The sequence below is a fragment of the Tursiops truncatus genome, chromosome 4 (genome assembly GCF_011762595.2).
Source record: "Tursiops truncatus isolate mTurTru1 chromosome 4, mTurTru1.mat.Y, whole genome shotgun sequence".
NCBI classification, from domain to species: domain Eukaryota; kingdom Metazoa; phylum Chordata; class Mammalia; order Artiodactyla; family Delphinidae; genus Tursiops; species Tursiops truncatus.
In genome coordinates this window covers 11,162,407-11,189,170 of record NC_047037.1, presented here as the reverse complement: position 1 = coordinate 11,189,170, position 26,764 = coordinate 11,162,407, and the positions used below count along the sequence as shown (strand labels likewise).

At 36.5% G+C, this 26,764-nt stretch overlaps 1 protein-coding gene across 3 annotated transcripts in view; it reads left to right on the top strand.

Annotated features, from left to right (window-relative positions):
• Window positions 1-26,764, top strand: part of CAPN7 (calpain 7) — a 37,829-nt gene that overhangs the window by 2,685 nt on the left and 8,380 nt on the right. For 2 of the 3 annotated variants that reach the window (XR_002176225.3, XM_019934399.3), the window contains exons 2-16: window positions 159-267; window positions 3,957-4,114; window positions 5,629-5,696; window positions 7,691-7,891; window positions 9,623-9,709; window positions 13,225-13,351; window positions 14,170-14,255; window positions 15,517-15,610; window positions 17,646-17,792; window positions 18,990-19,096; window positions 20,223-20,343; window positions 24,732-24,876; window positions 25,006-25,105; window positions 25,390-25,525; window positions 26,113-26,188. Coding sequence is in view for 2 of the 3 variants with exons in the window: in XM_019934399.3 (XP_019789958.1) it covers window positions 159-267; window positions 3,957-4,114; window positions 5,629-5,696; window positions 7,691-7,891; window positions 9,623-9,709; window positions 13,225-13,351; window positions 14,170-14,255; window positions 15,517-15,610; window positions 17,646-17,792; window positions 18,990-19,096; window positions 20,223-20,343; window positions 24,732-24,876; window positions 25,006-25,105; window positions 25,390-25,525; window positions 26,113-26,188 (1,762 nt within the window). In the remaining variant the exon portion in view is untranslated. The remainder of the gene's footprint in view (window positions 1-158; window positions 268-3,956; window positions 4,115-5,628; window positions 5,697-7,690; window positions 7,892-9,622; window positions 9,710-13,224; window positions 13,352-14,169; window positions 14,256-15,516; window positions 15,611-17,645; window positions 17,793-18,989; window positions 19,097-20,222; window positions 20,344-24,731; window positions 24,877-25,005; window positions 25,106-25,389; window positions 25,526-26,112; window positions 26,189-26,764) is intronic. The other variant, XM_033855292.2, reaches the window with a different exon arrangement.

Here is a 26,764-nt window from a genome sequence, read left to right as displayed (position 1 = left end):
TGAAGGAATATATCTCATGTACTTTACGAAAAAAATTACTGGTATCAAAGACATTCTTGTTTTGTCATTCATAGAAACCAATAGTTAGAAAGTGGTAAAGAAAATTCAGATTGTAATTGATCTGTTAGATTCCTTTGAATTCTTTTTTTTATTTCTAGGAAGCTGCACAAGCTTTAATTTATGCTGAGATGGCAGGATCAAGCCTAGAACATATTCAAGAAAAAATAAATGAGTATCTGGAAAGAGTGCAGGCTTTACATTCAGCAGGTTGGTAAAGGACTACTAACCATGTCACTGTATTTTTTTTCTTCTGTCGCATCACATCTTACTTTTCCCCTGTGTTTCTCTTTCCTTTTCGTTTTCATCTTTGATTCTTGATCCTTACTTGGTTGCTGCTCATTTCTTTTTTGGTAATCACATCTTTGAAAATCATAATGTGGAAATATGTGATAAATCTGTGAAGAGGAACCTTAGCGGTGATATAGTCTGATATCCTAATTTCCCAGAGGATAGAGATGAACTATCTACATTCAAACAGTGTATCATTGGCAGAGTCAGTGTTAGGACCCTGTTAAAATCTGCTTTTAAACATCTGTCACGTGCCTTCTCCTGCTATTAAAATTAAATGACTCCTCCTCTTCAGTGTGTGAAGACTTCAACAGTGGGTTCACAGTCTTTACTATATCGATATCCTCAACCTCAAGACCTTAGCTAAACTCTTGTTTTAAACCATATCTTGGAAAAGGGACATGTAAGCAGAGACTTGGAACAACCTGTAGTTATTTTTGCAAACGCTGTGAAACAAGTTCACAGGCTTAATGATCGCAGTTCTGTTAGAGGTAAGTGGTTCCTGGCGAAATCTGGTTGTTCACATGGTAGGAAAGAAAATGATCATCTATTGACATTTTGTTTTAGGAATGCATTCATGTCACTGAGGACTCTTTTTAACCCCTTTTTTTGTGGGGCTGTGTAATAAAGCCACAAGCTTAGAGGAGTCTTATTCAGCATTCTCTGATGGACTTTGTGCTACTTTCTACCACTCATTCTGAATAGGTAAGAGCAGTTACAAGCTCATAGTTAGGATAGAGTAGATTTGATTGTTGGATTTCTTATTATGACAGTTCCCTTATAGACATGGCACTTTCCTTTAAGACAGTGCCCGGAAATTGCATGCATTGAAAAGTGGACTGCCTGTGTGTCAGGGCCTCACTTAATACAAAGTTATACTGATTCATGTATTCAAAATACCATGGAATTCAGAGGCACTTCATTTTCCCAGCTAAGTAAATGAAGTTTTAAAATTTATAAATGTGATGTTTATATGATACTCAGGCACGGAATGAGACAGCCCTAATCTCTTGAAGAATGAAAACTTGCCAGTGAAACAGAAGTAAAGTTCAAAAAGGATTTTTAAAGCATAATATACATTAAATGTTTTGCCGGTTTTTCGACCTGTTTTGTTCAATAAATGCATGTAATCTGTAGAGAATTAAATGGTTTACTTAATGATTATTTCAAACAGGAGAGTCCTTTATCAAATAAAAATCTTGTTCAGAATCCCAATTTTTAAAACAGATAAAGTCTGCTGACAGTCAGACTTTGAGAGATGGCTTGACTTTAGGGTTGGGGAAAGGTAACCCAGTTTGAAATTCACCAGTGTAGTATAAGAAACTCAAGACTTGGAATTCAAAGATCTAAGTTGAGTCCCTACCCTTCCACTGTAGCTCTGAAACCTTAGGCTCGATAGTTATTCTCAATTAGAATCGGTTTTGCCCCTCAGGAGACATTTGGCAATGTCTGGAGAGATGTTTGGTGTTTATGCCAGGGTAGGGATGCAGTATACTACTAGCATCTGGTTGGGTAGAGGGCGGGGATAGTGCTGCAGGGAAAATCCTGTAATGCATAGCACTGTCCACAGCAAAGAATTATCCAGTCGAAAATGTCAGTAGTGCCAAGGCTGAGAAGCCTTGAGCTAAATATTTTAACATTCATTTAATAAATGGGATTAATACATACTTTAGAGAGGTGTTACCAAGCGTTACAGTTTTTAAAAGATCAGACACAATTTTGAGAGAAACAAAATTTAAAACTTAAAAAAAAAAACAGTTTTATTGAGATGTAATTCACATACCATAACATTCAACTTTTTACAGTGTACAGTTCAGTGGTTTTCAGTGTATTCCCAGAGTTGTGCAACCATCACCGCTATCTAACTTCAGAACATTTTCTTAGAACATTTTGTTCAGAACATTTCTCTTAGCCATTAGTAGTCACGCCCATTCCACACCCTAGGCCCTAGCAACCGCTAATCTATTTTCTGTCTCTATGGATTTGCCTATTCTAGACATTTCATGTAAATGGAGTCATCAGTATGTGGTCTTTTGTGTCTGGCTTCTTTTATTTAGCATAATGTTTTTAGGGTTTATCCATTTTGTAGCATGTATCAGTGCTTCATTTCTTTTTATGGTTAATACACCATTGTATTAATATACCACATTTTATTTATCCATTCATCAGTTGGTGGATATTGGCTTGGTTCCACCTTTTGTCTATTACTAGTAATGCTGTCCTGACCACTTGTGTCTAAGTTTTTGTGTGGACATATGTTTCCAGTTCTCTTGGATATATGCCCACAAGTAGAACTGCTAGGTCATATGGTAGCTTTATGTCTAACTTTTTGAGGAACTGCTAAACTGTTTTCCACAGTGGCTATACCACTTTACAATTCCACCAGCAATGTTCCATTTCCTTCACATCCTTATCAACACTTGTTATTTTCTGTCTTTATTTTAGCCATCCTAGTGGGTATAAAATGGCATCTTATTGTGGTTTTGATATGCACTTCCCTGATGGCAAATGATGTTGAGCATCTTTTCACGTGCCATTTGGCCATTGAATATCTGCTTTGGAGAAATGGCTATACAGATCCTTTGCCCATGGTATATGTCAGGGTTCTCCAGAGAAATAGAACCAGTAGGATGTACATAAAGAGATTTATTATGAGGAATTGGCTCATGCAATTATGGAGACTAAGAAGTCCCACTATTTGCCCTCTGCAAGCTAGAGACTCACGAAAGCCAGTGGTGTGGTTCACTCCAAGTCCAAAGGCCTGAGAAGCAGGGGACCTGATGGTGTGAGTTCCAGTCCAAGGTCAGGAGAAGACCAATGTGTCAGCTCAAGCAGTCCTGCAGTGAGGGCAGATTCTCCCCCTCTGCCTTTTGTTCTGTCCATGCCCACAGTGGATTAGATGATGCCCACCCACACTGGGGAGGGCAGTCTGCTTTCAGTGTCAATGCAAATGCTACTTTCATTCGGAAACATCCTCACAGGCTACCCAGAAATCTTGTTTAGCCAAATAGCTGGGTAACCTGTGATCCAGTCAAGTTGACACAAGTTGATGACATCATCATCACACCCATTTTAAATTGGGTTTGTCCTTTTATTGTTGAGTTGTAAGAGATCTTTATATATTCTAGATGCAGGTCTCTTATGGATACGTATCTTTATATTAAAAACAAACAGAAGCACTTATTTCAAAGAGCAGTAAAAATATAGCTTATTCTGGACCCAGATGAGTAGGAAACAGCATGCATTTTATCATCAAGGCCTAGTATATTACATAATTATTGTCTATACTGAATAAAAATTTAAATTACCTTAAAACATAATTGAGTTTCTTTTGATTTAGTCTTTTCCAAGTTTCAGTTTTGTTTTTTGTGTGGAGAACTCCTATGTTTTATTTTTTAAATGAAGAAAGTGCTGGTAGGGACAGAGAGAAATTCAAGGGAAATTTTTTTAAGGATTTTTTTTTGACCTTGCTAAACTTTTTAAATGAAGGATTATAGAGTTTTGGTAAAGAATGAATTAAAATAGTATGTTGTTCCCTGGATACATATATAGGTATGTGGTTTTCTTCCTATGCTAGTTCTTCTGTGTGGCTTTTTTTCCTATCCTAGTTCAGTCAAAGAGTGCGGATCCTTTGAAATCAAAACATCAGTTGGACTTAGAGCGTGCCCATTTCCTCGTTACACAAGCTTTTGATGAAGATGAAAAAGGGAATGTTGAAGATGCTATAGAACTGTATACAGAAGCTGTAGATCTCTGTCTGAAAACCGTATGTATAATAGCTACAAGTTAAGTTTGGTGGAATTATGCTAAGAAATTTCTCCCCTTACTAGTGAGTTTTACTTAACAATTCCTTAAAGAAAAAAAAATTATCCTGTTATTATACATGTAACTAAGTTACTCCTCATTAAAACATAGTGAAGAATAGAAAATTAATAATGGACTTTAACATCTTGTTAAAAATTTGACAGTATTGAGGCTGAGTCCCTTGGCAATTGTTTTTTAAATTATAGATACCATTTTTGACCTTTTTATACCCCTATAACTAAAATTAACTTATTATAGGAAGACTTCACCATCACAATCTGTGAATTTAAAATAAACTTCCTGGGGGAGGGATAAATTAGGAGTTTGGGATTAATAGATACACACTACTGTATTTAAAATAGATAAACAACAAAGATGTACTGTATAGCACAGGGAACTATACCCAATGTCTTGTAATAACCTATAATGGGAAGGAATCTGAAAAAGAATAGATATATATGTATAACTGAATCACTTTTCTGTATACCTGAAACTAACACAACATTGTACATACTTCAATTTAAAAAAAAAAAAGGGAAAAAACGACTTTGGTTCATCACAAAAAAAATAAAACTTCCCCCTTTTTTTCAATTTCATACACTAAGAAATAAGTTAGTGGTTTGGGAGAGCTTTATTAATTTGCAGTGTAGAGTCTATATGTCGAGCGGTTTTTACTGCTTCCCGAGGAGCCCGGTGGGCCTGTTAGCTCTCCGGGGCATCTAGTGCGTAAGAGTAGCGCATTCACAGGGGATGTGATATGGTAGAGAGTGGTGTTCTCAGCATTGTTCAGAGGGCCGGCTCTTTGTCCAAGGTCTTTTATTCAGAGGAACTATCTAGCCTCATTTCTGTAGGTACCTGAGACTACGGGTAAGTGCTGTTTTTTTTTTGTTTTTAATTATGTAAGTTTCAGTGCACAGTATAGCATTATAATTCGACATCTGTACGCACAGCAAAGTGATCACCACCGCAAGTCTGGTTACCTTCCATCCCCATACAGTTGACCCCCTTCGCCCATTTCACCGGTCCCCCAACCCCCTTCCCCTGTGGAAACCACTAATCTGTTCTCTGTACCTATAAGTTTGTTTTATTTTGTTTGTTTATTTGTTTTGTCTTGTAGACTCCACGTATGAATGAAGGCATAAGGTGGTTGTCTTTCTCCTGCTGACTTATTTCACTTAGTACAGTAGCCCTGCTCTTCTGGGGTTCCTGCTGCCAGGCCTTCTGTGGCACTGTGATTATACGGTTTTGTTCCACTTACTACCTGTCCGAATTAAGTGGTGTTAGGTTAAGTGGTGATGAGTTTTCAACACAGTTTAAATGATACCTTTAAGGACAAAAGTAAAGTGTCTTGGTTTATTCTCTCATAATTTTAAGAAGTGTAATGTGCATTGTAATGTTTTTGTTTTGCTTAGAAATATCATGGATCAGGCAAATTAATAACTATGCTTTGGAACATCTGTCTCTCTTTCTCTTAAGTCTTATGAAACCGCTGATAAAACTCTGCAAAACAAACTGAAGCAGTTGGCACGACAGGCACTAGACAGGTGAGTTTTGGTCCCTAGAGTTCTTATCTGTGGATGGCAGCGTACTGTGTTACTTCAGTGGTTTATCTGAATGTGTGGTGGAGCTCGTGGTAGCAAACCTGAGATCCAGAGCAAAGTTGCCTTCTTCCTCTGAGTGAATTTACCCCTCTCTAGTTCCCTGCTGCTTTTTTCTACATGTCATTTTGACTCATTAGATGGTGAACTCCTTAGGGGAACAGAGAGCATCTTATTCATCTCTGTGTCTTCATCCGTGCTTTAAACTCAAAAAATAACAAATCAGTCAAGAAATATTTTACTTAGTTTTTGCTGTGTCTAAAACAAAAATGATTATGGTATTTGAAATGGTAGACTCCCTTCTGTTGTTTAATATCAGACTTCCAAAGAGAGAACTTCCAGAGAGCCCTTCCAGAGCTACTACTAGAAATGGAGAAACTGAGAGTGAGCCAGCCATGCAGATACCTCAAATTATACATGTGTGTAGCTCCCTTAACTCTTTGCTCAAATGTCAACTTTTCAGTAAGGCCTGCCATCACCACTCTGTTTAAAATTTAATCTCCTCCAGTACTTTCATCCTGCTTCGTCTATTCTAATATTCTTTCCTGTAACTCTTACTGTTTTCTAAGGTATATGAGATTTCCCAGTTTATCATATTTGTTATCAATGTCTGTGTCCCTTCTAACCCCTGTCCCCCAAATATAAGCTCTTTGAGGACAGAGAATTTTGTCTTTGTTCAATGCTGAAACTAAGCACCTAGCAGAGGGCAGGCATACAATATGTGCTCAGTAGATATTTGTTGAGAAATAATGAATGTATTTGCACAAGAGAATTGTACCTCTTGTATAGACAAAGCATTTATAGGCAAAGGAAAAGGGTGGAATGGCATTTATAGTTATAGCACGAATTACTAAAATATCTCCTTTTGAGGCTCAGACTAGGTAGCTGTGCTACCCCCAGCCCTTCTTTTTTATTGAGGTATAGCGGTTATCCCTCCTTTTCATTACCATCAGCTAGCATTTAGTTTGTTTCTCCAAATTCATGAAGTTATGGGCACTCGACACGTAGCTATCTTCTCCATTTTTACTTCTTTCCCCAGTCAGAATCATAGATGGCTTTTATTACCTATGTAGGTAACCCATCTAGTACTCTCTGAGTGCATCCTCAGCTCAGGGGCATGGGTCAGTCACGGGCTCCTTTTAGGATCTCTTCTAAAGAATGGACACGTTGTACAGAAAAGATAATGTAACATTTTATTTGCATATAATTTCAGAGTGTTAACAAGACTCCTAAATCTCATATAAGGACCTTAGATTAAGAACTTCTGTTTTTTAGATTGTTAGTTCTTTGACAGAATAAAGTCAAAATTCCCTTAAATACCATGTGAGACCTTCCGTGATCCAGTCCCTGCCACTGGTCTCATCTCCTGCTGCCTCTCATTTGTACTGTTCACAGGGGCCCCGTCCATTGTTTTGAAATTACCTTAGCTTGTTACACGTTTGCTCATGCTGGTCTCTCTGCTTAGAACCCTTCCTTGCTCTCCAGGTGGATTCTTCTGCAGCTCAAATGTCAATTTGGAAAAATGTTCCCTGACTCACCCGCTTCCCATCAAGTCAGTAATTTCTACTGTGCATTCACTTGCATAGAGTACTTCCAGCCTCGCATCTCACTTTTGATGCAATTGTCTCTCTCCCCACAACGCTAGGAGCACCTTGAGAGTAGAGTTTGTGTTTCGTACATTATTGTATCCCCCTTACTTTGCATAGGATCTGACATGCAATAAGTGCTCAATTAATGTTGTCAATAAAATGTTGTTTGCAAAAATACTTACCTTTGGGAGTAGCTTAAGTAGTGAACTGTTGACTAGTATGTAGGAATTTTATATACTAATTTTACATTAGGGATGCTTGACTGGTTCTTGAAGTAAATTTTATGTTCTGGAAAGCTTAAATGTGAGAAGAAAAACTAGAACAGTTTTTCTGTACCTCTCTCTATTGTAGAGCAGAAGCATTGAGTGAGCCTTTAACAAAGCCATCATGCAAAATCAAGGCAACGAATATTAAACCGAAGCCACCTCCAGTGAGAGCACATTTTCCACTAGGAACTAATCCCTTCCTTGAAAGACCTCAGCCATTTATAAGTCCACAGTCATGTGATGCACAAGGACAGAGATACACAGCAGAAGAAATAGAAGTTCTCAGGTAAATCAGTGTATGATTGGTTGTAATGAACAGTTTTGTTAACATAATCAATGCAGGTAATGTTACTCTCATTAGGTTTGCTGAGTCGTAGTCACATCTTTGGTATAATGTGTCATGCTGTTATTATGTAATTATAAATTATGTTGTCACATAGTCACAACTTGAAATGGTTAAAATTTCTTCTAATATATTTTAGTATTGTCATTTCCGCTAGATGTATTTTTTTCTGAAAATCTTAGCATTCTTCAGAATTGAATAATAAAGATTATGGGGCAAAGTAGAGCTATGGCAGACCATTCATCATCTCTTCCACCTTGATCAGAGCCCTAATTGTTACCTTGAAATAGCAGTCTAGGCCAGAGTCAGCAAAGGGCAGCCTTAAGCTATGAATGGTTTTTTTACATTTCTTTAAAGGGTTGCAAAAAAGAAAACAAAAAAACCCGGAATATGTGACAGAGACCTCACTGCAAAGCCAAAACTAGATACTGTCTGACCCTTTACAGAAAAAGTTTGCCTACACCTGGGCTGGGAAGCCCGCTCAGTGTCTGGAAGCAGCCTCAGGGGATATTAAAAATACAAAAGAACAGGCTGTGGAAATCCTTGATCGATTTCTGAGCCAGTGCAGCTGTTCTTCACTTGGGCTTTGAAGGAGATCAGCCTGCTTAGAGCTGCGCGCATCATGAGGTTGCTCTTTCTCGTTTGCTGAAGTTGCACTAGAAGGGCTCCTTCCTCTTTAGCAGCCACCTGGGGGCATTTTTCTCTCTTCCTGCTAAAGATTTTAATTCTACTCCTACGAATCTGGGTCTCTTTGCCTAGAAAAAATGCATATGAACCAGCACAACACAAAGGAGAACAAAAAGAGTGGTTTTGGACCTGAGAGACAAGTTTGGCTACTCAGCACCCACATGCTCCCTTCCGCACACGTTTGAAATTCTTCACTACTACAGAACAGCTCTGTGTTTCTACCTAACAAGATGCAGCTGTCCTTCATACAAGTGAAAAGCTCTCACCATCTCAAGATGAGGATACACAGATGTTATGTTCATCACCCGCTGCATTAATTAGTCCTCCAGTTCAGTCACTGTCTCATTGTATATTGTTACCTAGAGACTAAATGGTGAAGTTACCCTGCAATTCCTTCTAAATGAAAGGAGGGAAAGAAACAGAAGGAAATAGCTAATATATGCAAGTAAACGTATAAACAAAACAGGAAGAGAACATGCAAAACTACTACAAGTCACATTTCTTAAATTTGTCAAGAGGCTGTAACTGTTATCTGTGCCACTACCTTCTTCACTACCCATTCCTTAGTCTCATAACCAGAAAATATAAAGAACATATTTCCCAGAATTGTAAATGTTATGTTTTTTAAATCCCCAAATAACTAAGCAATTGCTTTCTCTCTTTGGGCTTAGGAAACAATTCGCATTGTGTCCTGGTGACACTTTCAGTACCTCTAGTGTAGCCCTATCTTGAGATAGTTGTTTTGTTGTAAAGGATGTTAGTCTTAAAAGAATAACTGATTGAATTGAATTGGATTAGTTATTTTCTGGTATTCAACTATTTCGTGAAAATTTTGTTCAAATAAAGTTATCAACATTATATGAGGTGGTGAGTTTAATTTTATTACAGTACCATACCTTGTCATTTGAATTTTAAGAAGTTTAAATAAAATTGGTAATCAAGGTAGACTTGAACATCTACTTTAGATTTTTTTCTTGTATTTTATAGGACAACGTCAAAAATAAATGGTATGGAATATGTTCCTTTCATGAGCATTGATCTGAGGGAACGTTTTGCTTACCCAATGCCTTTCTGGTAAGTAAACACTACTGCAATGTTTACTTTCAAAATTATTTTGATTTTTCAGTACTTTTCCCATCCTCTGGAATCCAATTAAATCCATAGCCTTGAAATTAAAATGCGTAATCAAAAAATTCGATTGGGAAAGAGGTGTGGCTGTGGGAAGGAGGTGTGGCAGCATCGCGAGAGTGCCTCCGACCCTTCCCTGGTGACGGGACGCGCGCGCCTCCTTTTGCCTAAGGTTATACTCATAGTGTCTGACGCGGTACCTGGCACAAGGTAAGTAGTGGGTAAATATTTGCCCAGTTGGTGTTGGATCACAGCAGAAAGGCAAGTCAGCAGAGTTGTTGAATGGAAAGGTGGAATAGAATGACAGGGTTGTTGTTTACTAAGAAGATCCAATTCAAGAAAAGGGTTCATTATGAAAGTGTTAGCACAGCCTGCCAGGACAGTGGCAGCTTATGTCAAGAACCTTAAAACAATTGTTTGTTTCAGGACTCCCAGCTTCTAGCCTTCCCAAGGAAACTATAATTCGGTCAAAGATGTATATAATAAGAGCATTTACCAAATTGTCTGTTACAGCAGAAAATTATTGAAACAAAGTTGGTATCCAGCGATATGGGAGTGATTAAATAATGGCATGTCCATATTATTATATTACGTATTATGCTCTCCACAAAAAATAAGTCCGTAGAATATAAGGAAAACGCTTGCGATATATGAATATTAAAAGATAGAAAATTATATATAACATCCAAATTTTATTTTTCTTTTCTTGTGTTTATAGATATATAGAAAAACATGATGTTAAGTTATACATCAAAATGTTTACAGTGGTTATCTCTAAGCAGCAAAATTAGGCGATTTACTTTTTAAAACATATTTATTTTTCAAAATTTCTGCAGTGAGCATGTTATATTGTATTTATTATCAGAAAGCATCAGAGAGTTGAATGCTTATTGTGTACAGAATATATAAAGACTATAAAGAACAAAAGAGCTGCTCTCTCATTTCAAGTGTTCTGCTCTTCTTGGATGGGCAGAAGTTAAACATCTCAAAGCCAGTAAGTTATCAGCATAACGTTTTCCTCAGGCACCCATGTGATGCTAGTGACTGATTTGGATCTAGGAATTGTTTATATCTAAGAAGCCTATAGCACTGACGTTAAGGGCACAGAATCCAGACCCACGCTCTCCAGTGTCATATCCTGTGTGACATTGCAAGTTTTTTAATCTGTCTCAGATTTTAAAGTAATAATAGAATCCACCTCATGGTGTTACTGTGATGGTTAAATGAGTTATTAAAATATAAAGCACTTACAATGGTGCTTGTTCTGTAGCAAGCACTATATAATAAGGATTAACTATTAGAACATAATTATTTTGTTAAATACTAAGTTATATTACATAATTTGGCTATACATTTCAAATGCTTTAAAAATGTTTATACCCCTGTGCCCAGTGATTTCAATTCAAGAAACCAATTCTAAAAAATATTTACAGATCTAGTCAAAGATTTATATAAAAGATATTCATCAATATTTTTATAATTATGAAAATGTGAATCAGTTATTCTAGAATGCTCTTAAATGGTTATATCGAAGCAGAGATATAAACTTCTGTTTATAAGTAGTTCCAGTCTTTGTGTAACAGATTGAGATAAATCATATTTTTAGTGCTCATACAAGATGTCCCTAAGAAGAATTTTGTACAATCATGAACAATCAAGTTTTCAAGAAATTAAGTAACGTGGGAAAATGCTTACCATGTAATGGAAACAGAAAAATATAACTGTACCAACTCCCTTAGTTTAGGCATGGCACTTGTCAGAGTTGGGATTTTACATTGTGTGTGTGACCCCTTGCTCTGTGCTTGTCCCCCACACGGGACCATAAGCTGCATGAGGACAGAGAACGTGTGCCTGCACAGTGTCTGGCATGTGGCAGGTGCTCAGTGAATACTTACTGAGTTAATTAAATTTTAAGAAAAATCAAGTAAAATTAAATGCTGTAACTGGCAAGATTTTTCCTTTCTTGTTTTCTGGATTATTTTACAGTAAGAATAATCAGAAGAAAAAATAACAGTAAACATTTTAAAATTCAGAGATAGCAGACTGATGGCTAAAAGCTCCCCAGTGTATGAATCTTTGGTTAGAAAGATCGGGTGACTAAATTTTTTTCTTTTCTGGTCATGTATTATAATAAACATTATATTTATAAAATATTTTTAAAGTTCTAAGAAATAAGCATTGAATTTGTTGATTTAGTGGTGACTTGAGAGAAACAGATATTAAGGAGTCTTGGATTTACTGAATTCTGGTTTATATGGCAGGTTAGATTTGACTCAGCCTTATTTTTTCTCCTAAAAGTTTTATGATAGCTGTCTTTAAATTCTTCTCAATTCACCCAGCTCACTGTCTGTTTAGTCAGGCCCTGATAGTACACAGGTACCAAAATGTTGCCTAGAACACCAGTGGCTCTATGAGATGTATGAGATGATCATCAAAAAAGTTTGAGAAGTGTTATATACCATATTCTGCTCTAAGAGAGTTCCAGTAAACATTGGCTTATTAAAGGTTTAGAGATGTCCTTCCAATGAGAAAAACCAATACTTTAATGAGGAGTTTTCAGATCCCATCTGACCACAAAACTCTCTTTCTCCTAATGTCTATCAACAGTCTTTTTTTAAAAAAAAATGTTATATTTTTTCAGTTTGCATATCATACAACTTATATTATCCTAGAAATCTTTTGAAACCCAAAGATTTGTTGCCCTTGCTCTAGAAGCAGTTTGAAGAAAGGTAGATTTTTAAAATTTTGTGCTATACGTCAATTTTGCAGAAATATTACACAGTGTATTCCTTACACGGTGTGAGTAGAGGGTAACGGGTAAGATGGTGGATTTGGCACCAGAGACCTGGATTCACATACCCTTTCTTCTACTTCTTAGCTCTTCGACATGCAAGTTATTTAATCACTTAAAGCTTTTTCCAGAAAATTTCCAGAAAATTTAATAGAATTGTTTTGAAGGTTAAATGAATGATGTATGTAAAATACTTTTGTGTGATGCCTGGTACATGTTTATTACTCAGTAGTTAGATACTCTCATTGTTAGCCTTGCAGAGAAGAGTTTGTCAAGAGCCAGCATAAAGATCTGTAGCTTCCTTGGTCCTTTTGAATGAATCAGATTGTATTGTTGTTAATGGCTCCATTTTACTGAAACTGAATTTCTTGAATATAACCATGCTAAATTAAACTCTTAAAGTATATTCTTAAAATAAATATAAAAGAGTTTAGGTTGCTCTTCTGTTTTCAGTTATCTATGTACATTTTTTTTAATTTAAGAGGATAATCAGATTGGAATCAAGGTTAAGTGTAAAGAGCCATATTTGACCAGCGGGTTTTTTCGGATTATATAGTTTAGCTGTGATCACTATACCAAAAAAAAATTCTCTAGGAAATTTAATTTTGCTTTTGAGTCATCTTTTAAGATTAATTTTATCATTATTATTTAATTTTTGTTATCACCTCAGTGATAGATGTGGCAAGCTACCATTATCACCTAAACAAAAAGCTACATTTTCTAAATGGGTACGACCAGAAGACCTCACCAACAATCCTACAATGATTTATACTGTGTCTAGTTTCAGCATAAAGCAGGTAAACTTTTATTTTGTATAATTTTATATGAAAAGCCAACATTTTAAAGTAATTTGAATAGGCATTTGCCTTTTTTCTTAGATTTTTATTATATATTTAGATGCATTAGTATAATTGGAAAAATTATTCACCCTGCATACTTTGACTTAGACATACTGAGATATAACTGTTGAACAATTACAGATTTTTATATACATCCTATTTATTGATATGTGCTTGTGGATGAGAAAGTTGAGAATCTGAATTTCACCTTTGATAAGAGAATAGATAGGAGAGATAGAAAGGTATTGGGCTAATTTAAAACACTTCAGTGTTAGAACAACTCTGTGACTTTATTGTAAAGTTTATTAATGACATTTGAGCATTGAAGTCACAGATGTTTTCCACATGAGTATAAAAATAATGGTCCTGAAATACTATGATTCAAATCTTTTGATGTGCATATTCATTTTAATTGGTCATATTATAGTAAACCAACTTTTTAAAAATGCCCGTAATTTTTTGTCATTAAAAAGAGTGTGATTCAAAAAAAAAAGAGTGTGATTCAGTTGAGTATGCTTTTTATCCATGTAGGAATGCTTCATCCATATTTAATTATTCTAAATTAACTTAACTGAAATACTTTGTCTTTCCTAGGATTTGTTGGAACAAAACACGTGTTAGCTGGCGCTATGGCATTTCTATTTCTTATTTTCCTGTTCAAGCAACAGTCAAGATATTTAGTGTAAAAAGTTAGGCTCTAGAAGCAATGCTTAAATATTGTGGTAATGTTAAAATCGCATGAATAAATGAATGTATTAATAAATTCTTATTAACAGACAATAGTATCAGATTGTTCGTTTGTGGCATCACTGGCTATCAGTGCAGCTTATGAAAGACGATTTAATAAGAAGTTGATTACCAGGTAAAATTTTATATTTGTCCCTTTAGCCCTTTTCATAGAATTGTCTTGTAACTAGAAATTAAAAGCTTGGGCTTTATCTGCACAGAAAGTGAGGAGGGCATATCACTTAGAATATTATGGCCCTTGTGTGTCAAGCAGATGGGTTGTGAGTGTGGAAAGATTTGCTAAGACAGTCTAAGAGCATATGCATGTATAGTTAGCATAATATAAATGAAATAAATATGTTTTGAAATAAATGAAATTGGTCACATTAAAATCATGTCATATTTATAACTGCACTGTACTGTATAGTAGCCATAAGCCATATGTGGATATTACATAATTGAAATGGGCTAGTCTGAATTCAGATAGGCTATAAGTGTAAAATGGATCAGATTTTGAAAACTTAGCGCCAAAAAATGTCTCTTGGAAAATACCTCAAATTTTTATATTTATTATTTATTGAAATCATAATGTTTTTGATATATTGGGTTAAATAAGACTTTAAAATATAATGTGTGAAATATAAAATAACATTTTTGTTGGCTAGAACTGCTTTAGAATGTACTGAAATGGTACTGGGAAATATTTTTTCTTTCAATTTTTAAAAGTTTTATTACCTTAAAAATATTCAGTGTAAAAATTAAGCATTATAATTTTTTTGTACAACTCTTCCCAAGTGGTTTTTGTTAAGTCCTGAAAGTACAAAGATGAATTAGATACAGATACCTTAGTTGCAAGCCGTTTGCCACTGGATAAACAGACCATGTAAGTAAATAATGTGCAGTTTGTGAAAGAAAATTGATACTGATAGTTTCTACAGGTTTCTTACTAGATAATTTTGTGTACTTTATCAGAGTTCTGCTCACTTTATCTCTGTCAGAGTTATAATTTCCTTAGTTGTGGTTAATTGAAATGGTCTTCTCTTTATGTCTTGGGGACAAAAGTAGATTATTTTAACTGGCTTAAAATATATCCACTGAATAGAAAATTTATTATAGTATATAATTAAAAACTGAGCATTTTTCAGAATATTGTAAAATGTATGCTCTGCTCTATGATTGCATAAGATATTTTCTTCATTTATTTATATTGAATAAGCACTTTGACTAGGGTAAAATTCTTTTTCTATTACAGGCCTATTATAGACAAATATTCTTATGTTTATTTTTATAAAATCTCTAAGACAATAGCATATGTTTAAATAAAATGTAATATTCTGCCTAGTAGTTTATATTGAATATTAATGTTGGTATTTCACTATTTCTTTTCCTTATTAAAGCATAATTTACCCTCAGAATAAGGATGGTGAGCCAGAGTACAACCCATGTGGAAAGTATATGGTAAAACTTCACCTCAATGGTGTCCCTAGAAAGGTGAATGTTTCTCCCCATATCAGCCCCTTCTCTCTTCCCCACCTTTGGCTCTTGAGTAGAATCATTAAGAAATGTTATCTGGGGCTTCCCTGGTGGCGCAGTGGTTGAGAGTCCACCTGCCGATGCAGGGGACGCAGGTTCATGCCCCGATCCGAGAAGATCCCACATGCCGCGGAGCCTGCGCATCCGGAGCCTGTGCTCCGCAACGGGAAAGGCCACAACAGTGAGAGGCCCGCGTACCGCAAAAAAAAAAAAAAGAAATGTTATTTGTATAAACATTTTAAAAGTCAGTTTAGTTGATTTTGACTCTGTGATATTATACATATTTCTACAATAAGATCATCAGTAATAATTAAAAATAAAAATCATGACAAGCATAGTCTTTTAAAAAATGGGTTTGGGAAAATTTATAGAAAGTTCCCAGAAGTGACATTGAGCTAATGATTGCTAATGCTTAAAATGAATTTTAATCTGATGGTTGTTAACTATCTTTTTGATTAAAAGGATATCAGACATACTAAGTCTGTTAGGTCAGAACAATTTAAGTGTATAGTCATAAATTGAGATGTAAGATACCTTTAATATTGTTTTCCTTTGTGAAATATATACATAGTTTTTAATTGCACATCTTGGGACTTCCCTGATGGTGCAGTGGTTAAGAATTTGCCTGCCAGTGCAGGGGACACAGGTTCAATCCCTGGTCCGGGAAGATCCCACATGCTGTGGAGCAGCTGGGCCCCTGTGCCACAACTACTGAGCCTGTGCTTTAGAGCTTGTGAGCCACAACCACTGAGCCCGTGTGCCACAACCACTGAAACCCGCGTGCCTAGAGCCCGTGCTCCACAACAAGAGGAGCCACAGCGATGAGAAGCCCGTGCACTGCAACAAGAGTAGCCCCCACTCGCTGCAACTAGAGAAAGCCCACGTGCAACAATGGAGCCAAAAATAAATTTAAAAAATAAATAAATAAATAAATTTCACATCTTTAATTTCTTTAAGGATTCCGAACCATGTTGTAAGGGCCTTGTGTTGTTAGGATTCTCTAGCTCCTGTCGACTCAACGGAAGTCCAGGGATCAACATTAGCATTACCTGGGAATTCGTTAGAATTGCAGAATTTAGGCCTCATCCTGGACCTGCTGAATCAGAATATGCATTTAAACAAGATCCCCTAGTGATTCCCGTGTGAGAAACTGAGAAGCTGCTCTGTAGTTGAATGATAATCAAACTGTATTGTGCACAGGATCACCTGGAGAGCTTGTTAGAAAAGATTGCTGGGCCCCGTCCCTAAAGTGTCTGATTCAGTAGGTCTGCGGAGGAGGCCAGAATTTGAATATCTGACGGGTTCCTAGGCGATGATGATGATACTGTTGTCTGAGAATACCCTTTCAGAACCACTGCTCTAGCTGATTTCTTAAAAACTAAACAAAATTATTGAGGATGTGGTTTTTCTGAACTATAATTTTTAGATAACCTCTTGTTTAAAGAGTCTTTCAAAATACAGTTGCATAGTTCTTCTGTTAATATTAGATCAAAATTCTTCTTATCCTCTTGTTTCCCAAATCACTCTATAATGCGAATTAGAAGCCGTATCTTTGTGGTGATTACTTCTATATTTCTCTACTATTTAAATGTAGTTTTTAGCCATAATATTTTACAACTAAACACAGCATGAATCTTTCTGCAGGTTTAGGTTAATATTGTTATTTAACTTAATAGTGAGAAGCCCTTCTGTAATTATTTTAGATATAGTATACATTTCTAGAATTTCTAACAATTTTGCTGGTCGATCCATAACATTTAACCAACCAATTGGCTCAAAGTTAATACCTGACAGGGAGATGTCAACCTGAAGAAAGACATCACAAAACATTTTATAATTGATCAGATTCTAGAAATTTGAAACTATCATTACCTTAACAATAGGCATAGCATGCCTTTTATTTTATCAGTATGAAAGGTGTGGAGGTTTTTTGATAGAAAGGATTTTAAGATATTTTATACCACCTAAGGAAATTAATGTTCTCTTTCTCCAGGTGATAATTGATGACCAGTTACCTGTGGATCATAAGGGAGAATTGCTGTGTTCTTACTCTAACAACAAAAGTGAATTATGGGTTTCTCTCATAGAAAAAGCATACATGAAAGTCATGGGAGGATATGATTTCCCAGGATCTAATTCAGTAAGTAATAAGAGGATCCAGGCACAGACTTTTGCTATCTGATATGACTATTTTAAGTTCAAAAGATTATAGATGATATATTTGGTTTAAATGAAAACATTATCAACCCCTGAAAAATGTTGATCAGTCACCTTATCATGGGAGTACATATTTTCTTTTGTAAGGTATTTGCACATTGTATAGATTGGGTGTTCAGGAAAGCCTAAAGTGTATGTGTCTGGTGGGATATATGGCGAGTTAAATACAGTGTACCTTTCCAGAGAAGCCTCTGCAAATCAAAGGATATGTCATATTGTCATCCTTGTATATTTTTTTTGATTTGTAAATTCAGGTTCAAGGAGTTTGGAGTTAGTTTTTCCCAACCTTAACACAACTTAACCTGTAAAATCAAGGTATGTGCCAGTGTCCTTTAGTTGTAAACCACTGGCCTTATGCCAGAAATTATTCAGACTAGCATGACTTTGAATTATAACACTAATGAGCCTGTTGCCTTAGAAAGGTATTTACCCTTTCTTAGCCTCTTTGCTTGTCTGTGATGTGAGGATAATACTCACCTCTCAAGAACTGTAAAGATCAATTGAAGTAATATATGCAAATCACCCATTATTCATACCTAGTTAGTATCCTTGCCTAGTACCCAGCCTCCTTCATCCTTCTGGTTCTTATAATGATAGTCCAAGAATGTATAGTTCATAGTTAAAGGTAATAGGATGTTAAAATTTCTTCCCGGCCTCCATGTTCAGTTGCTCTGTCCTTCAAATATTTTTAGTTTAGCTTTCTAATCCATTGCCTGTTGATTTACCCAGTCAGCTTAAAGAGAGAAGGAATGAGCATATATGTAAAATGTTAGGAAAGGTGACTGTCATATTGTAAAAACTCAGTAAATGGTGAGTGACTGTCATCATCATCAAAGCAGTTTTTTCTGTTAAACATTTTGAGTTTTCATCATATTTATCAGTAAAACAATTCTTTGAATTCAGGAAAAGCAGCAGAGATTGTAAGAAGAGAGGCTTGTGCTTAAATCCAGGTAGGAATTTGAGTTAAATAAGAGATTTATTACTGGTAGAGAACAACTTACTACCTTCTGATTTATTTCTATCAGAATCATCATATCAGATCAATGAGATTTAATAGCTACCCTGGGGATTTATTTATGAGCTTGAAAACCACGTTGGCAGTCCTGTGTTTATGTTGCAGAATATTGATCTTCATGCACTGACTGGATGGATACCAGAAAGGATCGCCATGCATTCAGACAGCCAGACTTTCAGTAAGGATAATTCTTTCCGAATGCTTTATCAAAGGTAAACATTTCTCTGTCTCTGTCTTTTGTACTAAAAGAGGCTATTTAGAAACTTCATGTTGGGATTTCCCTGGAGGCGCAGTGGTTAAGAATCTGCCTGCCAATGCAGGGGACACGGGTTCGATCCCTGGTCCGGGAATATCCCACATGCTGCAGAGCAACTACGCCCATGCGTCACAACTACTGAGCCTGCGCTCTAGAGCCCACGAGCCACAACTACTGAAGCCCGCATGCCTAGAGCCCGTGCTCCGCAAAAAAAAAGCCACCGCAATGAGAAGCCCACACACCACAACAAAGGGTAGCCCCCACTCACCGCAACTAGAAAAACCCTGCACGCAGCAACGAAGACCCAACTCAGCCAAAAATAAATTTAAAAAAATAATAAATTTATTTAAAAATTAAAAAAATAAAAACTTCATGTCCTATTTAGAGTGGATATTGCAGAGGCTGTCATTTTCAGTTACTAGGGACGTTGTGTTTTTAAAATAGACTTCACTTTATGCACTCGGTCCAGCCAGCCCTCAGTCATCCTCACTGATGCTTACAGTTAATCCAGATGGTAGATAATCCAAACATTTGAGTCTAGAATATGTAATTTTGTACTTCCTGAGTACTTACCAATTTGAGGGAAGGTGGGAAGAGCGAAGGGTGAGAACACAAAGAGGAAGATAGCTTAAGCCTTAAATGGATAATGCACATGAAGAGCTGGAAAACTGTCTGTACAATAATACACATTCAGTACTGAAACCAGAAAGCTCACTGATTGGATGAATAAAAGGATGTGGCTTTGGGAAAAATACATTTGGTATTTCACATCTTCACCTTTATTTGTAAATCATTTGAAAATTTAGCATTTATTTGCCTTCATTGATCGGTTTCTACCTGAGAATTAAGTTGTCTAAAACTGGGAGGGAAAAGAAAGAAATGTGATAGTTTTTTTGATTTGCTGTAAAATAGAAATGTACTTGTTACAAGTTCTCTGGGGGCTGTTGGGAATAGCCCATTTTAGAAAAGATTTCCACTTTGTGGAGATTTTCATGTAAACCATGAGGCTAAAGGAAAGATGGTGTGATCTGAGAGTACAGATGTGTTTTCCTTTGATTATTGGTCTGTTGGGTCCATTCCAGGTTTCACAAAGGGGACGTCCTCATCACCGCATCCACTGGAGTGATGACTGAAGCTGAAGGCGAGAGGTGGGGCCTGGTTCCCACACACGCATACGCCGTGTTGGACATCAGGGAGTTCAAGGTTTTGCCTTACATTTGTTTCCCTTATTTTTCTTGTGTGTTAGTAAGACATTGCAAGGATTCCAAGTGATACATGAGCCTTTTAAATACTGACAGATCAAGGTTTAGGCCAAGTTTTAAAATCATTCCACCTATTACATTAAACAACTTGACCTCTACCATTGGAAATTATGAATAAAAAGATGGGAAGTGTAATGACAGTAGCAGCCGAGATATTGATGACAGAACAGGAACATTGTATGCCTCATTTTTTTCTCATAGAAGTAGCAGGGTCAAAGTGAAAACATGTCCCTCAAGGTTCTGGGCTGTCTGTTGGCGGTGGGGGTCAATCGCAGTGTCAGGCTATAGAGCGTAGTAGACATTCAGTGAATAGCTGTGCACGGACGAAAAATACGAGGATACCTATGAATAGGAAACATGCCAGTGGGTTTGCAAGTGTTTTCCTAACAGCCCTTGCATGCTATGAGGCTTTTTTCAGACCCTTTTTCTGTGTGTGGGTGTTGGCACGGTTGACTTCATTACTTCTCATGTTATTGATTAGTTATTTTTCACTGAAAAATAGATCTGTTCTATGGATTAGAAGATACAAAAATTATTAAGGAAGGACTCTTTTTCCCTGATGGTATAGAAACTAAGCTGTCTAGTTATTGGAAAGTTTAATTAGCAGTGTATTCCAGTTTCTTCTGTTTAAACTTACAGAAAGAAATAGTGATTAATCAGCAAGAACAGAGTACTACTGTGTGTTAATTAGTCTGATTTTCTTATGTGGCACATGGAACTGTATGAATTACAAAGGCAATTGGGACCTGCTGCAACATTTAAAAATTTATAGTCTCAAAGCTTTCTAAATCAGCCCCCATTGTGATGCCTCCAAACATTCTGTGTAGAATTGTCTCTTCCTTTTAAAGTGGAATAAATATTGACTACATAAAGCAAAAAATATAAAAATTTATGTGAAATTGAATAAGCTGAGAGGTTTGTGTTTGTTTCAGGAATGTAGTTTGCCACAAACACCAATTAAAACATTGCGGGGGGAGACGCAAGAGGGAAGAGATATGGGAACATATGTATATGTATAACTGATTCACTTTGTTATAAAGCAGAAACTAACACACCATTGTAAAGCAATTACACCCCAATAAAGATGTTAAAAAAAAGAAAAAAACAACATTGGAGGGCTTCCCTGGTGGCGCAGTGGTTGAGAGTCCGCCTGCCAATGCAGGGGACATGGGTTCGTGCCCCAGTCCGGAAAGATCCCACATGCCGCGGAGCAGCTGGGCCTGTGAGCCATGGCCGCTGAGCCTGCGCGTCCGGAGCCTGTGCTCCACAACGGGAGAGGCCACAACAGTGAGAGGCCCGCATACTGCAAAAAAAAAAAACATTGGGAATAACAGTTGCTATTATTTAGTAACAATTTTATTGTTAGAACATCCTTTGAGCTAGGTGTTAATGAATGTATCTGGCAAGAGATTTAAATTTAGATAATGAAGCAGTCAATATGAAAGTAAGCTTGAATATGAGGAATATTTCTCTAAAGATGTATCATTTACTTCAAGTAATAAGACTATTATGATTGTTCACGGGAAACTAGAAAAACAACATATTTAAGAGAAAAATAGGTACCGGTGGTTTGACTTGAAAACAAAACATTAAAAAGTTGTTAAATTTCAGTAAAGTAAACATTTCAAATAATAGCCTTGTTGAAAATCAGTTAAGGGCTTCCCTGGTGGCGCAGTGGTTGAGTCTGCCTGCCAGTGCAGGGGACACGGGTTCATGCCCCGGTCCGGGAAGATCCCACACGCTGTGGAGCGGCTGGGCCCATGAGCCATGGCCGCTGAGCCTGCGCGTCCGGAGCCTGTGCTCCGCAACGGGAGAGGCCACAACAGTGAGAGGCCCGCGTACCGCTAAAGAAAAAAAAAACAAAACAAAACAGAAACAAAAAAATCAGTTAACATTGTTTACACAGTATCAATCCCATGTGTCAGTTATTCTGTAATGATTAAGGCTGCCTGTTTTTTATTTTTTTATACTTTTTATTTTAAATTGAGGTATGATAGATGTACAATACTGCATTAGATCCAGGTGCACAGCATAGTGATGCGATATTTCTACGTGTTATAAAATAATCACCCCAATAAGTCACCATCTGTCACCATACAAAGTTATTACAATATTATTGACTGTATTCCCAGTGCTGAACATTTTATCCCCATGACTCATTTATTTTGTAGCTGGAAGTTTCTGCCTCTTAATCTCCCTCGCTTATTTTACTCTTTCCCCCCTAGCCTATTCCCTTCTGGCAACTGCCTGTTTTTTCTCTGTATCTATGAGTCTGTTTCTGTTTTGTTATGTTTGTTCATTTGTTTTGTTTTTTAGATTCCACACATAAGTGAAATCATATGGTATTTATCTTTCTCTAACATTGCACTTAGCATAATACCCTTTAGGTCCATCCATGTAGTTGCAAATGGCAAGAATTCATTCTTTTTTATGGCTAACATTTCATTGTATATATGTATACCAAATTTCTTTATCCATTTATCCATCAATGGACACACAGGTTGTTTACATTTGGCTCTTGTATATGATGATGCAGTGAACATTGGTGTGGGTATGTCTTTTTTGGATTAGTGTTTTTGTTTTCTGTGGACAGATACCCAGAAGTGCAATTACTTGATCATATGACAGTTCTGTTTTTAATTTTTTGAGGAATCTCCATATTGTTTTCATAATGGCTGGACCCAATTTACATTCCCACCAAAAGTGCCCTTGAATGTCAGTGATACCTGGAACCTGCTTCTGAAAAGCTTAGCGGCAATTTCCTCTCCTTCATATGTATACTCCTTCCGTTAAGAAGTGATAGATTCCTGAAATAAGGAGATTTCCTGCTCATGTGGAAATAGGTTTTATGAAAAGAAAGGAGTTAGAGTTCAATGTTTGTTGGCTGATGCGTGGCAGGGGCAGGGTGAGGCACAAGTGGTGTAGAAGAGATTGAGAACAGAAATTGTATTAATGAGATTCTAGGGAGTATGGCCTGAGAGTAATTAGTCTGGCTTACGTCCAGAAATCACATCTTCCCCAGGCCCTGTTTTGCCACATTTGAAATAGCAAAGGAATGTGTTTTTTTTCAAATGTCTTCCAAATAGTTTGATTTGTGACATCATTAGAAAAAGACCACAATTTTCTAAGTTGACTCCTTGAAATAAGACACATCTTTTGGATTTACAGGTTCTTTTGTTTTTCTGAATTAATGTAATCAACTCTGTAGACATGCCCAGTATTTACTGAGCGCATACTGTGTTCCATAAACTCAGTGGAGACGTCTGAAAAGGATAATAGTGTTACCATTTCAAGGAGTTTATAGTCGCATTGGGGAGACAAGACTCCTGCATTTGCACAAGTAGGAAACGATATAAGATAGGATATTATTTGTTGTAAACTAACGTAATACAGATTGTTAGCACTGTGAACTTTAAAGGAGAGGTAGTAATTAAAATGAGAAGGAAGTTGCTGAGTGCTAGAAACTTTGCATATGTTACTCCATTTAATCTTCACAACAGCTCAGAGACAGTAATGACCAACCAAGGCCCATAAAGCCGATAAACAGTAGAGCTGGAATTTGGTCCCATTTCATTATGACTCCAGAGTTCATGTTCTTTTCATTGCTCCAGTCTTCACTGAGAGACAGTGGAACGAAGCTAAAGAGGATCTGAAAAGAAGAGTAGTTAAAAGGGATCAGAGAGCGCCTTCCAGAAACAGGAGCAGTGTGAGCAAAGGCATTTAGAGGTGAAATTGGATAAGGATCATTTGTGGGATTGTGAGAGGAAGGACTCGATTCTCTAAGGCAGGGCAGCCCAGTAGAACTTCCTGTGATGATGACAGTGTTCTGTGTCTGTGCTGTGCGATGCATCAGCTACTAGTACATTTGGTCCTTGAACTCTTGAAATGTGGCGACTGTGACTAAGGAACTGATTTGTAAACTGAATTAAATGATACCAATTTTTTTTTTCTTTTTTTGGCTGCGCCATGAGGCATGAGGGATCTTAGTTCCCCAGCCAGGGATCAGATTTGTGCCCCCTGCATTGAGAACTCGGAGTCTTAACCCCTGGACTGCCGGGGAAGTCCCGATTTAGTTATAATATAACTAATCACGTGTGATTAGCGGCTACATATGGACAGCATAGCTCTAGGGATAGGTAGCCATTTATAGTTTTTGATCAGATATGGGATTCGGGGAAGTATTGATTAAAGAATAGTAATTTCAGATTTATTTGTAGGGAAAAGAATGGATAAGTATTCAAATTGCATCCTCGCTTGGAGAATGATATAACTAATAAAAATATGGTAAAACTGTTTTGCAACTTCATTACCTCCTGGTTTTTTAAATAGGGGCTGCGATTTATCCAACTGAAAAATCCTTGGAGTCATTTACGTTGGAAAGGAAGGTATAGTGAAAACGATGTAAAAAACTGGACCCCAGAGTTGCAAAAGTGTTTAAACTTTGATCCTCGAACAGCTCAGAAAATAGACAATGGTACCTATATTTTTAATTTAATAATATTTGATCTTTAAATAAATAACATGCTTTAACAGTGTGAAATGTACTTAACTGACAAGTCATTAAGATTTTTTTTTTAGACTAACAAAGACATCTGATTTTCAGGAATATTTTGGATCTCATGGGATGATCTCTGCCAGTATTATGATGTGATTTATTTGAGTTGGAATCCAGGTCTTTTTAAAGAATCAACATGTATTCACAGGTAACTTTTTTTGCACATTTCAGAATATGCTTTATAGTAGTCTCCCTTTTTTCATTTAAAATGAAATTATTTGGGAAGACTAGTATTCTCTCTTTTTGTCAGACCCACAGATGACTATCGTGTAATAGTTATTATCCTTGTATGCTTCTTGGTTATGCCAAAAATTTAAAAAACAAGAAAACCCGATAACCTAATTGTGTTTGAAACACAAAACAAAAATAGTATTTCAGTTTAGCTCTATGAGAAATTTAATTACTACTTTCTTTGTTGATTTTGTCCTTTAGCACTTGGGATGCTAAGCAAGGACCTGTGAAAGATGCCTATAGCCTGGCCAACAATCCCCAGTACAAGTTGGAGGTGCAGTGTCCACAAGGGGGCGCTGCGGTTTGGGTTTTGCTTAGTAGACACATAACAGACAAGGTACCTTCTTATATCCCATACAGAAATTCTTTTAAATATAATTAGACCATTGTGAGCAAGATATGTAACTTGATCACCAGCCTGTTTCATTTATATAGGTGGCTTGAAAATAGTGTTTACTTAGATAAATGAATATTTTCCTCAAAGGAAATTGGTCATTTATAATTATACACTTAAAATCTCGTTCAAAAATCATCTATGAAGAAAAATATGAGGGAGTTTATTCTTTCTAGAGAGGGTTTTAGTGTTGATTCTATATGCTTAGATCTTAACAATATTAACGTAAAAATATGCTAAAGAGGGTTTGGAAATGTTGATTCATTGGGCCTGATTTTATAAAGGGTAACCATGATTTTAATGGCTTTAGAGTGGTTTTTTTAGTATCTTGCTTCGTACAATATGGTCATCTATTGAAATGACAGTTTAATTCAGAAAAATGACATTTTTTAATAACACTAAATAGAAATGCTCTTAAACTTAGAAATAATCTCCTTCCCCTCCCCTCCCCACCTCCATACACGAACACACACACACAGGAGCATTTTGAGCCCATTTTCCTAACCATATCGGATTCTTTGTGCTTTTAGGATGATTTCGCAAATAATCGAGAATTTATCACAATGGTTGTATACAAGACTGATGGGAAAAAAGTTTATTACCCAGGTATGTTTAGTAAACAGACATTCAAACAAACATTAAAATTCTATTTGTGTAATTAATTTGAAAATGAAAAATTTTATGTAGATGATATGCAGAAATTAATAATTATGCTGATAGACTAATAGAAACTACTCAAACAGATGGGTAGGTATTTATGCTACTTGTGTGTTTTGTTTTGATTTATTTTTAATTTAGACACCTCAGGAATTTGGGATTTCTACACTCTTGCACATTGCTGTCAGAGCTTTATTTCTGAAATTTAAATCCTATCTTTTTTCCCTGATCAAAAATTCTGTGGTTTTCCATGGACTCTTGGATAAAATCCAAGCTCTTCAGCTTGATGTCTAAGGCTTTTTATATTCCGCCTTCACCTCGCTGTCCCCCTTTATCTCATGCCCCAGCATTTCACAGTGGGTCTGGCTTCTCCTGAACACACCATGCCCTTGTCGCCCCTGTTTTCACACAGTTTCTTCTGCCGAGAGTCTCTTCTACCTGCCCTCTGCCCACATATTTCTTTTACCCTATTCTGTGTAATGAATGTGGTTAAGATCCAGTTTATGTTATTTTCTCTGTGTTAAC